This window comes from Coffea arabica, chromosome 1e (genome assembly GCF_036785885.1).
Source record: "Coffea arabica cultivar ET-39 chromosome 1e, Coffea Arabica ET-39 HiFi, whole genome shotgun sequence".
Classification (NCBI taxonomy): Eukaryota; Viridiplantae; Streptophyta; class Magnoliopsida; order Gentianales; family Rubiaceae; genus Coffea; species Coffea arabica.
This window is the reverse complement of record NC_092311.1, coordinates 57,316,785-57,331,334: the sequence shown is the minus strand read 5'-3', so window position 1 is coordinate 57,331,334 and position 14,550 is coordinate 57,316,785. Positions and strand designations below refer to the sequence as shown.

Here is a 14,550-nt window from a genome sequence, read left to right as displayed (position 1 = left end):
GGTTCAAAAATATTTGTGCCGATCGACTAAATTCAAGAAGCTCAAATCAGAAACTTTGTGTAATAGTTGTAACTTCTCCTGCATAGACTAGCTGGTAAAACCCTTTTTTTCTTTTTTTTTAGTAATGTCTTTTTCTCCAGATATTTGATCACTATACGTCTAATTTTGTCGACTAATATCCCATCCCCTTCTCTCAAAATCCAAGCCCTCGAGGAATTAATGAATTACAACTCTAATCATCACTTGTCACTAATCCTCAAAAGAATGTTTTGAGGAGCGGTAAAGATCGTAAGGAGCCCATAGATGATCAACGTTGCAGGGTTTCCTGGAGTCCAGTCTCAACCACGGCTTACCCTTTCCGCTCCAATGCAATAAACTGATGGGCCCGGGATGCAAACTCCTGCATTTTCCTTCAATATTATCACCACCCAGTCCGTGCTGATTCCATCTGTGATCAACTGCCTTAATATTTCCGGCCAGGACGAGCAAGAATGGCGGCAAAGAGCCCAAACGGTAGATTCTCTTTTGCTTCTGCACTGCCATCCACTCCTCAACCTTCTGAGTATAGTTTCCTCGTCTCCACCTATCAGCATCCACCACCATAACTCCCGTATTAAAGTAGCAAGGATCTCTCCCTTGAAAAATTCTGGGCAACTCCGGGTCAGCCCAAAATGCTTCCGTAAAGTAGTTAGTGAAGTTTGCATGGCAATATTCGGGTGCAGCCAAAACCTTGTCTTCCAAATCGACGCCCCATAGCTTCCCAACATCGTCCACCATGACAAGATCAGAATCGAGATAGATAACGCGCTTGACCTCCGCGGGGATTATTTCTGCGAGATATACACGTGCATAATTCAAGGGCTGGTCTAGAGCTTGGCGAACGGACTTGGATATTAACCCGCGAACCCTGCTCGAATCGAAGCGATACACCTTGAAGTTGAGGTAAGGGAAGGTAGATTTAATGTTGGAATACACCTCGGTTTCGTGCCTCACCCAAAGAAAGTGGAAGACGACGTTCTCGGGGCACGTCGAATGTTGCAGGATGGACAACACGGCAGCCATGGTCCCTCTGAGATAATTAGCATCCAGGGTCATGGCAATGTGGATGTGCTCGGCGTCCCCGGAGGGTCTTCCGCATGTCTCCCCGTTACGGAAGGCCGGAGCTTCGCGAAACACGGTGGCATCTGGGACGAACGGCTTGCGTACGATGCCAAGACGGATGCCGGTGGCGATGGTGGTTAAGGGAATGGCGGAGGTAGAGGTGGTGGTGGTGGCGAAGGGGTGGAGGAGGGTAAGGAAGAGAGACAGGAGGCCAAGGAGGAACGGAAGAGAGCATAATCTTCTCATCCTGCTCTTGGCACTTAAGGGTGTTTAATAAAAAAAAAATCAAGAAAAAGGAGGGGAAGCAGCCATTGGAGGCTGGCTAAGAGAAGGTTTAGGAGAGGTCAGAAATGACTGACTGGAAAAGGGAAGGAGGGAAGGGAGCTTTGTTGGTGTGATCGATTGTGAGGAGATGAACAAACCTCGGAGGATCTTCTACCCGCAGGAACCCATGCCTCTTTTCTTCCTAATTTCCTTGTTACAACAAATTAAACAATTTCGAAACTACTCCTCATAGTCAAGGACTACACTATTTCTATATGGATCTTTTACTTTCCTTAATATGGAGTATTGCACTAAATAACTTGGAAACTCCTCAAAGTCAAGGACTAATCTATTTCCTTTTTTTTTTCATATTTCCTTTTGGTTTCTGCGGCTTCCAAAAGTTACTAGGAGAATTGTACCACTAGAACTTTTCCTCAAAAAAAAAAAAAAAATACCACTAGAAATATTTTTACCATTTAAATACACACAGGTTAGATATCTATTTTACCATTTGAATTTACATGCTCACATTTTTATGTTCCCTTCTATTCAAATATTTTCTTAACTTTATTTTCCCAAAAAAGCCAAAAAAAAAAAAACAAAAACAATTGAAATCTTTCATAACTAATATGCACAAGTCGGTGGTCAGACAATCCTTACCACCATATTACTAATTCTGACGCAGTATCTCTCTTCTTATTCAAAAGAAAGAGGATGAGACAAATAAAAAAGCATGGTAGTATTTTAGCACCCAAGGAAAAAATCAAAGTATTTGGGGGAGGAAGGGGTGGGGCAGAGGTATTCATCTGCCAATAATTGAAAATTTGGTAAAAAAAATTCGGGAGTTCGAGAGTCGATTTTTGAAGATTAATATCTGATCACTCTCCAAATATTAGTTTAGGAAATTGGATATTAGTAATTGGATTTCAGCTGGAAAATTGGTAATTTGGTAGTATCCGAAATCCGAAATGTCAATAGTAAGTTAAAATATTTTACCTTTCTCTAAAAAAATTGTTGCATCAAAATAATATCGATCCCCTATGTTTTTTCCAACAAAATTCAACCAATTTATCAACTAGTTAGTGGTCAACAGTTAACTTTTTTTTTTTTTTTTTTTTTTGTAAATGGAAGGACTTGAATTTGGGATCTCTCATTTATACTCCCTTCCTCTAAACCACCCAACTCATCACTACTAATTAGTATTATATACTAGGAAAAAAAGCCCGCGTCATGCGCGGGAGTTTAGTACCTATAATTAAAGATAGTTAATAATTATTATTTAGTATTTTGTAATATAAGAATTGAAGTATGACAATTTTATTATGTCATATTAAACAGAAAAATTATAAATTACATATTGAGTAAAAAATATAATATGCACTGAAATATAATTATAAAACACAATTAACCACTTTGCTTCTAATCTAATAGAATAAAAGATCTACTTATATCTGCTCATGCACTTTAGGAATATTAAATTTTGTTGTTTAGTTTGAATTTGATTTTGATATAAGGGCAATCCACCTCATTATCTTGTCATATAAGTGAGATTTGAACAGTTAGCATATTTGAAGAAATCATTGTTAGTGGAATTTCGGTTCTTGCAAGCCAAATTCTTTGATTTATATTGATTTCAAGGACATATCATCATGAAACATTCACATTGACCAATCAATCAATTATGATTTATTGTGTGATTTATGACATATAGCAAAGCATCTCCTTCTCAGTAGGGGTTACAATCACAAAATATCAGTTTTTGACCTAGTTGCAAAGATATACAATAACTAACATCATAATCTAGATGAATAATTACCTCAAAAAAGTGCTAAAACATCTTAATCCACTCAATTCAAGAAAACAATCACTACTATAAAAATGTCGTTTTATGACATTTAAAAGCGTCATTATAGGTCGATGTAATGACGTTTGATCTATAATGACGCTTTACTAGAAACGTCGTCCATTCCAGCGTCACTATAAGTTTATGACAGTTATACAAGTCCTAATTTGTAGTTATTTTGGCATTTATAAACGTTATTATTTATCGTTTTAATGACACTTTTAAATGACAAGAAATGCTAGAGAACAGTTAAGGTTATATGAATCTAAAGTGATACTCGCTGCTTGTCATATATTGGATCTATCATGATACTTCGATTATGTAAGTACAATAAGATATTATGACACATTTGCAGTATAAGTAGAATGAAATATTGTGACACTTTTATGGTGTAATTAGATTAAGTTGTTCTGACACTTATTAACATGAAAATTGGTGAATATTATGAACTGCAAAACTCGAAGTGGTGACACTTTTAAGTGTCAATACATCATATTGCATTAGTTCTGTATACCATTCGGATTTTTATACCCAAAAGCAGAATCAGATTTCATCCTGCCTGCACAATATAGATTCTAATTTTTGGAATAATAAAGTTATTAGTACCACCTTATAAAGGAAAACCAAGGTGATTTACATTTTCATAGTAATTAGTGCAATACAAGCAGCCAAACTGGTGCAAAAGTACATCATCCAAGCAACTTACATGGCTGCTATGTCAACAAATTACATGCCAATTCAGAGATTTTTCAAAAGTTATGAGTATTGTAGTAGCATTGCCAATACATATCAAAGAAGCAACAGTTCAACAAGAACTCAACAAAAAAACGCATTGACAATGTCTTCAAAAAATAGCCATTTGACCCAAGGATCCTTTAGTTTTTTTCAAGAATCAGCTACAAGTGTCATAAACCAAGAAATAGGAGTTACAATCACATCTACAACTCTTCTTTTACAGTTTTAATGTTAGAAAATAAATAAAAACTGAGTTAAACAAATGATAAAGATAGAATAAAAAGATTATCAGGTTTATTGGCCAAGCAATAGCTACTCCAATCTTACGAAAATTATGGTATGACCTCATTAGCTCTTCATCATTCTCCACAGGCACATTCACGTGGATTTCACACCAATGTGATCCCAAAGGTGTGTCACCAACTTTAGCAGTTGGATCCAAATTTCTAACCACTCAAACAGCACAAATTTTGTTCGAATCAACAATGCTTCTTATTGTAACTTTATCCCCAACCTTGAAAACAAATTTTATAAAACATATAACCACATATAAGAAAGCAAGTCTTGAACATATATTCAATACACAGTACTATAAGAACCAACCCAAAATGACAGCCACAACAAGTACCAAAACCAAAGTGCAGTCTATTACAATCAATAATGATATCCAAAACAAGAATCTCAACAATTAACATATAGCAATTACAAACATGTTCATGAAAACCATTTGTGAACGCAACATCTAAACAAGGTCATAATTGAGCTGTTTATTACTTTTATTGGCCGAAGAATAGCATTTGATGACTGTGCATGTAGTATATCTTTGCGGAGATGGCGAACTTTGTCCTTGCGATCTTCCTTGTTGAATTGATTCTAGTTGCTGAATTCTTCGCTCCATTTTTGACATCACAGCACTTTGTTCCATAACCAAGTGAAAACATGTTGAACGACTTGGTATATCACCCCACAAATCAGATTGTGTAACTCTTAAACCATATGTACGAACTCTTCCACTCCTTTCTTCACCCATTACTTTTGCAAACACGTCATTCCTACCCATACTATCTTCTTCTCCTTCTGGAAGTTAATTTTTTAAGCTTTCCATCTCCTCCTAAAATTAACAATTCAAAGTTACTATATTCTCGTTCTTATCGTAACAGAAAAAACCTGTTTATGAATGAAGTGAATAAGCAGCAACAACATACCATTTCCCCAACTTCATAACTAGATGGCACTCCATTAGAATTAGTGTAGCATATGGTGAACATATCTGCTCTAGAGAGAGAATGCCCAACCCAACCTCTTTTTCCTACATGTAATAGTACATCTAACGAATATATCAGAATGAAAACTTAGATATTGTTACCAATTTATATATTATACCTTTTCTACTCGAACTTGAGCAAATGGCTTTTTCCCTGTACTATGAGTATATCCCTTAATAAAACCTTTACATATCAAGTGTGATTTTGCCTGCTCTCTCGTGACAAATACCCCATTCCTATACCTAATACATGGGCATAAAATCATCTCCCCTATACTTCCATTCGTAAATGCAAAATCAAGAAAATCTTCTAAACTAGCTTTATACTCATCACTTGATCGTGACATACTCATCCATCTTTTATCCATGTTCACATAGATTCTAATTATATATATATATATATATATATATATATATATATATATATATATATATATATATATATATATAAAAGAAAGCTTCATTAGCATCTACAAGATAGTTCTACCTAAACTATTACTGGTTTTTGCATAAAACATTTACTTAGATAAGAAAACTAATTTCAACGAGATTAATAGAAGACACAAATCTCTCATGGAATATCTTCTAAAGTAAAGATACCAAAAGTATCAAAACAGAATGTTAGAACCAATCCAAGTGTTCTGGACATATCAAAACAGAATGTTCACATATCCAGGTGTTCTAGACATTTGAGTAATAAGAACTAATCCAAAAGTATCAAAACAGAATGATATCAAAAGGAAAGAAAGCAAAAGTTCAATTCTAGATTGTAAGACACAAACTATCGAACAGATGGTAGGCACAAAAGAATAACAGTCTATGAAATTCAAAATTAGTCCAATAATGTAGTCAATATCAATTTGAGATAGAGAACTTAGACAAAATATTAGCAACCAAACTAATCAGCAATAGAAGTTCTACCCAATTGAAAATAACTGCCATGAACTTTAATGTATTCGTAACCTAAGAGTAGCAGAAACTTAATGTATAATTTTGGTTACCAACAACTCCAATTTGCTCTAAGTGAAAAGGGAATCAACGATCAGTGCTCGCTAGATGGAATCGAAGATGATGGCCGCTACAAACTTGAAACTGCATTGATGGAATAAGCTTGACTTAGTCACCACTTTTTTTTTAGTCACAAAAAAAATATTATATTATGGAAATGAAGCCTGAAGAGGCAGAACAAAATGATACAACATGATCCCGTATAGTTGTGGTATGCATTAAGCAAAAGATGAGTGACCACAAATTACAAACAGTACATCTATCCTTCTGTAGTTCTCCAAAGTGTCTTAGACAAAGCATCACACGTCTTTCTACTAAAATGCCGCACTTAAGACCAACATTGAGTTTCATGATCCTTGTAGACTAGTAACACTTTGACAGTGAAAAAAATGTGATGTATATGACAATGAACCATAGAGATATACTCAACAGATCCGTAGAAAGAATTGCAAGACCTGCCAACAAGTAGCAATTTTTTTTCCCTTGGTTTGGTTTTTGGTGCTGCAATTTTGAAAAAGGAATTAGAAAAACACAGATGAGATGTTAATACTCAAAAAATGAAAAAAGCATTTATGTCAAAAAATTATTGAGCAGATATGAGTAATTTATCATCACATATCAAGCTTATTAAGTAAAAAGAAGTTTCTAATGTCCAGTACGCAAATCAACTTTTTCAATTTTTCAATATTACTATTACGCATGAAAGGGAAGGAAATTGAACTCTATAAAATGCAAGAATGGTCAAACTAGACTTTATTTTGGCCATTATATGCAAATCTTGGCATCACGCATGACCTATGCTTCAACTATATAAATAACTAAAACCTGAAGCTACTGCGTTAAACTTCTCTGTATCGCTAGTTCTTATAACTTCTGAGCACAAGTAAAAAAAAAGTTTTAGTTCATTAGTTGCATTAATAAAAAAAAAAATCTGGTAAACAGAAAGAAGGTGGAACATGGGCAAGAGAAGGAATAATCTCAGCAACCAATCCGTTTATTGACCTCATATAAGCTGGGCAAATTTCAGCTATTTCATTAAATCCTCTTCTCTGCATTCATTCCTTGGTCCGTCCATTCACTGGGCCCATCAATTCCAGGTATGAAATCTATTCTAGGACCAATCCAGTTAAACTAACAATGGTAAACTCAAGATGATTAAGGGCGGTTTCCAGCATATTCTCCATTGGGGTATGGAATTAGTGTAATGGGAATTTGGTATCTATTGTTGATCCGACCTCCAACAAGAGAATATCAATCACCTTACCAGCGTGGATATAGGGAGACAAACATGAGATGAAAGAGCTGAGAATATCAATCACTCTCAATTAATTGCTTTTGCACATGCATAGGACCACCTCTGCTTCTCAACTGAACAGCGACGCTGGCTCCAAAAAATGGTTGATCTTATCGCCTGTAGACATCCACGGCAAGGACTGTATGCTTCGTTTCCGACATCAATTTCTCGCAGAGGTAGGACCCAATGAATCCACCGGCGCCAATCATGCAAATTGCATCCGCTTTATCGGATTCCCATCCAGATCTACTCTTCTTGCCATTTCGTCTCCCCAAATCCTTAATCCTCCGTCACCCACCTTGCTCCTACCCCATTTCCCATGAGTCCCCGGAGAAGAAATAAAGTAATAAAAAAACTATCAATTTTGTCTAAAATGTATAGGTTACCTGGTAGTAATCTTCCTTCAAATGTTGTTGTAAGTAGGAGAACAAGTCCTGAGACTTGTTGGCGATTTCCAATGAACATCGTAGCTCCACTGTTGCTAAAAACCCAGATACCAATTCCCGTTCAAACTTCATGCTGTTGTTGATTATGCTATCTTTTTAAAAGTTTACATGTTTGTCTTCAAATTGGGGAGAATTAAAAATCGGGTAGAAAAAAGAGAAAGAAACAAGGGATTCGGTGGTGAGAGGGGTGAAGGATTTAGGTTTTTTATAGAGACAGTTAATGTGATTGAAGGTTTTAAGAGAGAGAACTGGGATGAACAAAGAGTAAAGTACATTGGATTTATTGGAATAGTTAGAATTTTTTCCCCAAAAAAATGGCGCTGAAGTGCAGCGCCATTCTCTTTCCCTTTTTTGTTTTTCACTTTTTACTTCTATTTGGATAAGTTAGAGTGATACGATGTCGTACCCGTCATTTTCTTTGTCACTTTACTGACGTTCCCTACTGCATGTTACAATAATTTGTTGTTATGACACTTTTAGGAAAATGTCATATTAAGTGTGTGACTAAAGGTGCTTTTTGTAGTAGTGAATTAAAAGTAATAAAGTACATATTTTGGATCTACAACCAAATAGTTTTAAGTAGATAGTTAAACATATTGGCAAATCAAATGAAGTGAAAAATTGCCTAAATGGAATCATCAATAAAGTAGCAAACAATTTGAAAATTATTGTAACTAATAGTTAAAACAACAAAAGAAGTAGATGCAATCTATAAATGAAAAATTTTATGATGATAAACTTATTCTAAACCACAAATAACAATTAACAAATGTGATCTCCTCCGTATCAAACCTATCTAACATGGGCAATTGAATTAAAACACTAAAAAAAGTATTGCACATACAACTTGCAAGATTACAAATTTTTTACAACCAAAAAAATAGATTAGTTAAAGAAAACATACCTATTAAAAAAGATGTTGCAAAATGGGAAAGAGGAGTAACTAATATAGCAACATCTGAATTCAATAAACTATATGATTGTAGTGGAACAAAGTTATAAGTAAATGAAATGAATTTGAATAGATGGGGGTTACTATGGTAACGGCCAAGAAACCAAACTTCTCTACTAATCAGTATTAATTGTGTCTTAACATCTATATATCATAAGTTTGCAAATAACTGATGAGAAAGACTTTAAGAAATTAAGAGACTTGGATGTTAATCCAATTAAATGATTAAAAGGATTTTTATGTAATTCCACTAAAATACAAGCTGAATTCAATTGTACCTAATGTTTAATCGGATATCGAATATTGCCACATGTTAAACTTACTCATAGCTTTAAATGTCTGACAGAACATTTAAATAATTATAAAAAAATCAAATTAGCTATAATGATTCATATTCAATACTTCAATTGCATTTTAAATACTCTCATATTTTCAAAATAACCCCACCCTTGCGATTGAAATTTTTGTCCTAAACTCATTCTTATATAGTATAAAGATATATGTACACACTAATTAGTATTATATAATTAGTATATATATATATATATATATATATAGACATACATATACACACAATCTTAAATTATAAAAGTTTAGGAAATTCTATGTATAATTGATAACTCAGTAATGTATTCTTAATATCAGTTCCCAAACGGTTTTAGGATGGGGCAATTTCTTTTGACCCCTCTTGTTTTACTATATTCTATTATAATATAATAGTATTTATTATTGAATTTATCTTATATGCATTGATAGTATATACATTATCAATGTTGAATGTATGACAGATATGAAAAATTTAAATTTCAAATTTAAATTCAAATGATGTATTATGTTCTGACGGTAAAAGTGTATATACTAACCGTGTGTAGAAGATCAATCCTTTATTATTTAAGATGTTTTAGAAGTGCCGACAAAGATCGTTAAAGCAGGGGCTTTTCGTTGAGAGTTAGAACCAATAATAATCACCACCAAAGTTGCTCTTTACTATATACGGTTCCATCACCAAACCTAAAAAGATAAAATACTCCCATTTGAAGTTGAACTGTTCATAATGGTCCGTGAATTTCCTCAACGGAAAGGGCAGAGCGTATAATTCATGCCATGCACTTGAGCACGCAGGTGAAGTTAATTACTTTATCCCTTGGACTGTAGATCGATGCATTTAGAAACGAAAATAAAAGCAGCCTTTCGTAGATATATAAGTCCAAATGGTAGTCAGCTTGGTTTACCCCCAAAAAAGGGGGGAAAATCAATTAATGCCAATTGATTTTCTTTAATTAATTACTCGGGCAGCAATAGAGATGTGTTCACAAAGGTCGGCTGTATTGTTAGAGCCTAATTAACCTCCAAAGGTCAAACCTTGATCTCACCCTCCCATGGATCTATTGGCCCGCGCCACAGCAGCCCTTTGTAATTTGCTTAGCTTGCACTCCGCGGGTCACCCAACCCATAGTCCAAACAGGATGGGATAATTCGTTGTTGGCTCGAGGCTGGCCAGCGAGGGCATATATGGTACTCTAATTATTATTTTTTTTAAAAAAAAGAAAAATTACCCTGGCAAGAAAAAAAAGGTTTTTTTTTTTAACGATAAAAACTTTTATTAATCAAAAGGTAACTATACAGGTTGGACTAGGTCCTTTTCTTGCATGTCTAGTGCACCCTTGACTAAGGAGAGGAATGAATTCTCTCCTGGTCATTGACGATCCTTAGCGCATGAATGCAAAAATGTGTACAAAGATCCATGAATGCTAAGACGTGTACTTAGCGCATGAATGCTGAGATGGTAAAAAGAAGAAGGTAGGCACTTGGTGTGGCTGTATCGGCAAACGGCTTAAGCTCGACCTTGACTGGGAAAAAAGGAAAACTAGATGGAACCTTACCTTCATAATAGTTATTAAACTCGGTCCGACGGTTGAACTGATTGATCCGATGACTCAGACATTAGATCGGGCTAGGTCTCTAGTTTGATCGGACAAATAATTGACCCGATTAAATCCGGTTGACCCGATAGTTCAATTGGAAACCCATTCGATTTTTCAATTAATCCGATTTACCTTTTTTTGAAAAAAAATGTGGGTCTTTGTTTTTGAAACAATTGTATATATGCTCTTGATAAGATTTATTTATTGGATTTTCATTTAAATATATATAGACTTTATCACTTGTTTAGTTTTTTTATTTGATAACTAAATATATTTTTAATAAACTTGTTTAGTTTTTATTTTATAATTAATCCTTTTAACTTTTAAACTGACAATATTTGATTAGTTAGAAAATTACTTTGTTTTAAATAAAAAATAAAATAATGAAAAAATAGTGCTATATTTTTTAAAACAAGGGATATAACTATTGTTTTGTACTTGACTATATTATTTATTTATTTAAAAGTACAATAAAATGAAATTAAATCTTCTATTAATAACTATATATTTATTATACATCTTTCGAAGTATAATAATTAGTATCTAAAAGCATTTATTATATACTTTATGTATATTAAAATTACTATTTTATATTTATATATATTAAATTAATATTCATCAGTTCAACCAGTAACCCACTGATTATCCAATCCCTCTATCGAGTCTTTGCACTTGGTACATGTGTTTCTTACTTGACTTACATGATTACATGAGAAATGAATGATAGGGCAAGGGTGTACTTTACCGCACTTGCCCTAATTTGACTTGTTCTTGCTATTGATCGTACTTGACTTGTTGTACATGTACTTGAAATATGTTTTGCCTGGAATTCCAGAAACCCTGTGGCTAGTTAATCGAGTCGAGCCGGTAAGGGTCTGGTCGATTAGATAACAAACCCTGGGTCACTTGTAATGTCGAGTGGAGTGTTATCTTCTCGACTAAACGGTATACTCGAGTATTACCACTCATGTTTTGTATGGCGTGCGGGCCCGGAATAGGGGGTTGATCGGTAGACGGGGATTGGCGTGTAGTGGAGTTTATTTGGACTTGATATTACTTGAAAGTTGACGGAGTGTCAACTACCACTTGACCAAGCTGGAATGGAGCCGTAATATGAGTACTGTATCCTTATATGTGAATGTGAATCTAATATTACTTGACTAGCTGAAGTACTATTTCCCTGATTTGACTTGTTTGCTCGCTATTTCACTATTATTTTGCTATAACTTGGTTGTTGACCAATTTGATATTTGGAAATTTCACTGAACTTTGGCTCACCCCGTTAGTTTGTTTTCCTTACAGGGGTACGAGTGACGCGAGAGACTTGTAAAAGACTAGTGTAGTCTTTTGTTTTTGATTTTCGACTTTTTGGTCTTGTACTCGCGCTATTCCTCGAATGGAACATGTTGTACTTAAATTGTATACGTTTTGAACTAGTTTGGTGTATTGAGACTTTGTACCTCGATTCCTAACAATGTAAATTATAAGTTTGAATTGTGAATGTTATTTATGGTTCATGGATGTGTGTACATGACTCGATTGAGATAGTGAGTGAGTCCTGGCGAGAGTTGGGCAGGCGGTCCGCCGAACCCTTTGGTACGTCTTAGGGGGAGGTGGGGTTGTCACATATGCTCTTGATAAGATTTATTTATTGGATTTTCATTTAAATATATATAGACTTTATCACTTGTTTAGTTTTTATTTGATAACTAAATATATTTTTAATAAACTTGTTTAGTTTTTTATTTTATAATTAATCCTTTTAACTTTTAAACTGACAATACTTGATTAGTTAGAAAATTAATTTGTTTTAAATAAAAATAAAATAATGAAAAAATAGTGCTATATTTTTTAAAACAAGGGATATAACTATTGTTTTATACTTGACTATATTATTTATTTATTTAAAAGTACAATAAAATGAAATTAAATCTTCTATTAATATCTATATATTTATTATACATCTTACGAAGTATAATAATTAATATCTAAAAGCATTTATTATAAACTTTATGTATATTAAAATTACTATTTTATATTTATGAATATTAAATTAATATTCATCGGTTCAACCAGTGAACCACTGATTACCCAATCCCTCTACCGAGTCTTTGTTAAATCCACTGGTGGTCTTTGTTAATTGCTGTCTTTATTTATTTATTTAGTAACCAGTGACCCCGATCTTTGTTAATTGCTGTGCTTATCCATTTTTTTGTTAAATCCATTTAGTAGATAGAGTATCTCTCATTTTATAACGTCCGTACACTGGTGCCGATTCCAGACTGTGCTAAAATAGTTATTTACTTGAGCTCCACATCTTACATAGATGACTCAAAAATTTTTTTTTTTGGGGGTGCATGAGGAGGGGTTTGGATGAGCGCATTGTCATCCTTGGGGATGGGACATGGAATACCCACCTGTCGTCCATGAAGACAGAATATAAATTTGTCTTTGAATTGGACAGTGTGAGTTCTATTCGATCTCATCCAAAAGTTTTACTTCATCTCATTATTATCTTCTCCAGAGGCGACAAACTGCTATTGATGAACTCAACATACGCAGTATATTTGAAGAGAATGACGTTGTTTGTGTAAGCCCACCAATTCTACACCTTTTCTGGTGCTGCTGGTATCAGAATTTGTTGTCGCAAGGCTGCATGATACATCATATAGAGATCCAGAATTGCAAACCGCCCCACCAGCTCCCACCCTCTTCCCCCCTACAAAAATAAATATAAATATATAAATAAGCAATCAACTTGAATGTCCTGTTGTTTTTCTTTAATTTCATCACAATTTTTTTTTTTTTTTTTTTACATTTGAATCTTTTGACATATGGAAATTAACCACTTATAATTTAATGATTACCGGTAATCATTAAATTTTGAGGAGCCTTTGATCTCAAGAACTTGATACTTCGAGCACCTAACATAGATTATTTAGCAAAGATTGTGCTGTTGCAGGCTGTAATCCGTGGTTTCCAACATGATGGAAGTCTACACCTACAAGCAAGAAGTCAGAAGTCTGGAAAGGTGCATCTGTGATCCTTGGGTTTGAAATTTATGTATTCTTGGTGCTGATCATTGAAAAAATGCTAAGGTGTTCAAAGAGGAATTGTTTCGGGTCTCGAGGAGCGCTTGGGGTTAATCAATGTTTTTGCTATCTCCATGTCCAATTGGTATTACCCACACCTCGAATCTCCTTCCTCAGCCTCTCGATCTAAACCATTACACCTATTATACTTACTTTTATTACTTTCAACTTACTCATTTTGTTTCTTTGTTATTTTTGTTTCCTTTTGGTTTTTTCAACAGCTTCATAGAGGTCAGTTGCTCAGAATCCCCTCTTATCTGGTAAAGAGGCGCAAACAACATTTCCACCACCTAGACCTGTATGGAGTTGACTTGATACTCGGCTGTAATGGATTCATTTGGGTTGGTGAACATGTTGAAGCCAAAGATGACATGGTAGCGGATCAAATGATCAAATCCGAGCAAGAGAATGCCAATTTAAGTGGTTCGGCGAGTTCTGATGATCAAGAACAAAGTCACACATCACTAGAGATTAGGCAACATTTATGTAGAATAGCAAATGCAGTCAGAGTATTATCCACTCTGCGTTTCATGGTTACTGCGGAACTGATAACTAACTGAGATACTTGATTTGAGCAGGCTGCATAATCTTGATATACATACATGAGATGCTTGGGGCTGAATTCT

General features: G+C 34.4%; 1 protein-coding gene, 1 long non-coding RNA gene and 1 other non-coding gene across 8 annotated transcripts; 1 reads left to right on the top strand and 2 right to left on the bottom strand.

The window, feature by feature from the left end:
* Positions 1-249: 249 nt before the first annotated feature.
* Positions 250-1,347, bottom strand: LOC113743465 (probable galacturonosyltransferase-like 4). The gene has a single exon (XM_027271486.1). The coding sequence runs from the start codon at positions 1,345-1,347 to the stop codon at positions 250-252; it is 1,098 nt and encodes a 365-aa protein (XP_027127287.1).
* A 3,219-nt stretch (positions 1,348-4,566) lies between these two features.
* On the bottom strand, positions 4,567-8,265 carry LOC140015392 (uncharacterized). 6 transcript variants are annotated; one of them, XR_011822035.1, is made up of 4 exons: positions 7,475-8,265; positions 6,671-6,716; positions 5,149-6,299; positions 4,567-5,054 (listed from the first exon to the last, which is right to left on the bottom strand). It is a non-coding gene; the product is annotated as an uncharacterized lncRNA (long non-coding RNA). The 6 variants fall into 6 exon arrangements; XR_011822036.1 differs by having other exon boundaries at positions 6,646-6,716; positions 7,480-8,265; XR_011822032.1 differs by having other exon boundaries at positions 7,480-8,265.
* Positions 8,266-13,428: 5,163 nt separating this feature from the next.
* LOC113730432 (uncharacterized) lies at positions 13,429-14,546 on the top strand. Its single transcript, XR_011822026.1, has 2 exons — positions 13,429-14,009; positions 14,146-14,546. It is a non-coding gene; the product is annotated as an uncharacterized protein (transcript).
* The last annotated feature ends 4 nt before the right edge of the window (positions 14,547-14,550 follow it).

What these genes read in the sequence shown, in the direction of transcription:
- LOC113743465 (XM_027271486.1), bottom strand. Translation starts at nt 1,347, where the DNA reads ATGAGAAGATTATGCTCTCTTCCGTTCCTCCTTGGCCTCCTGTCTCTC.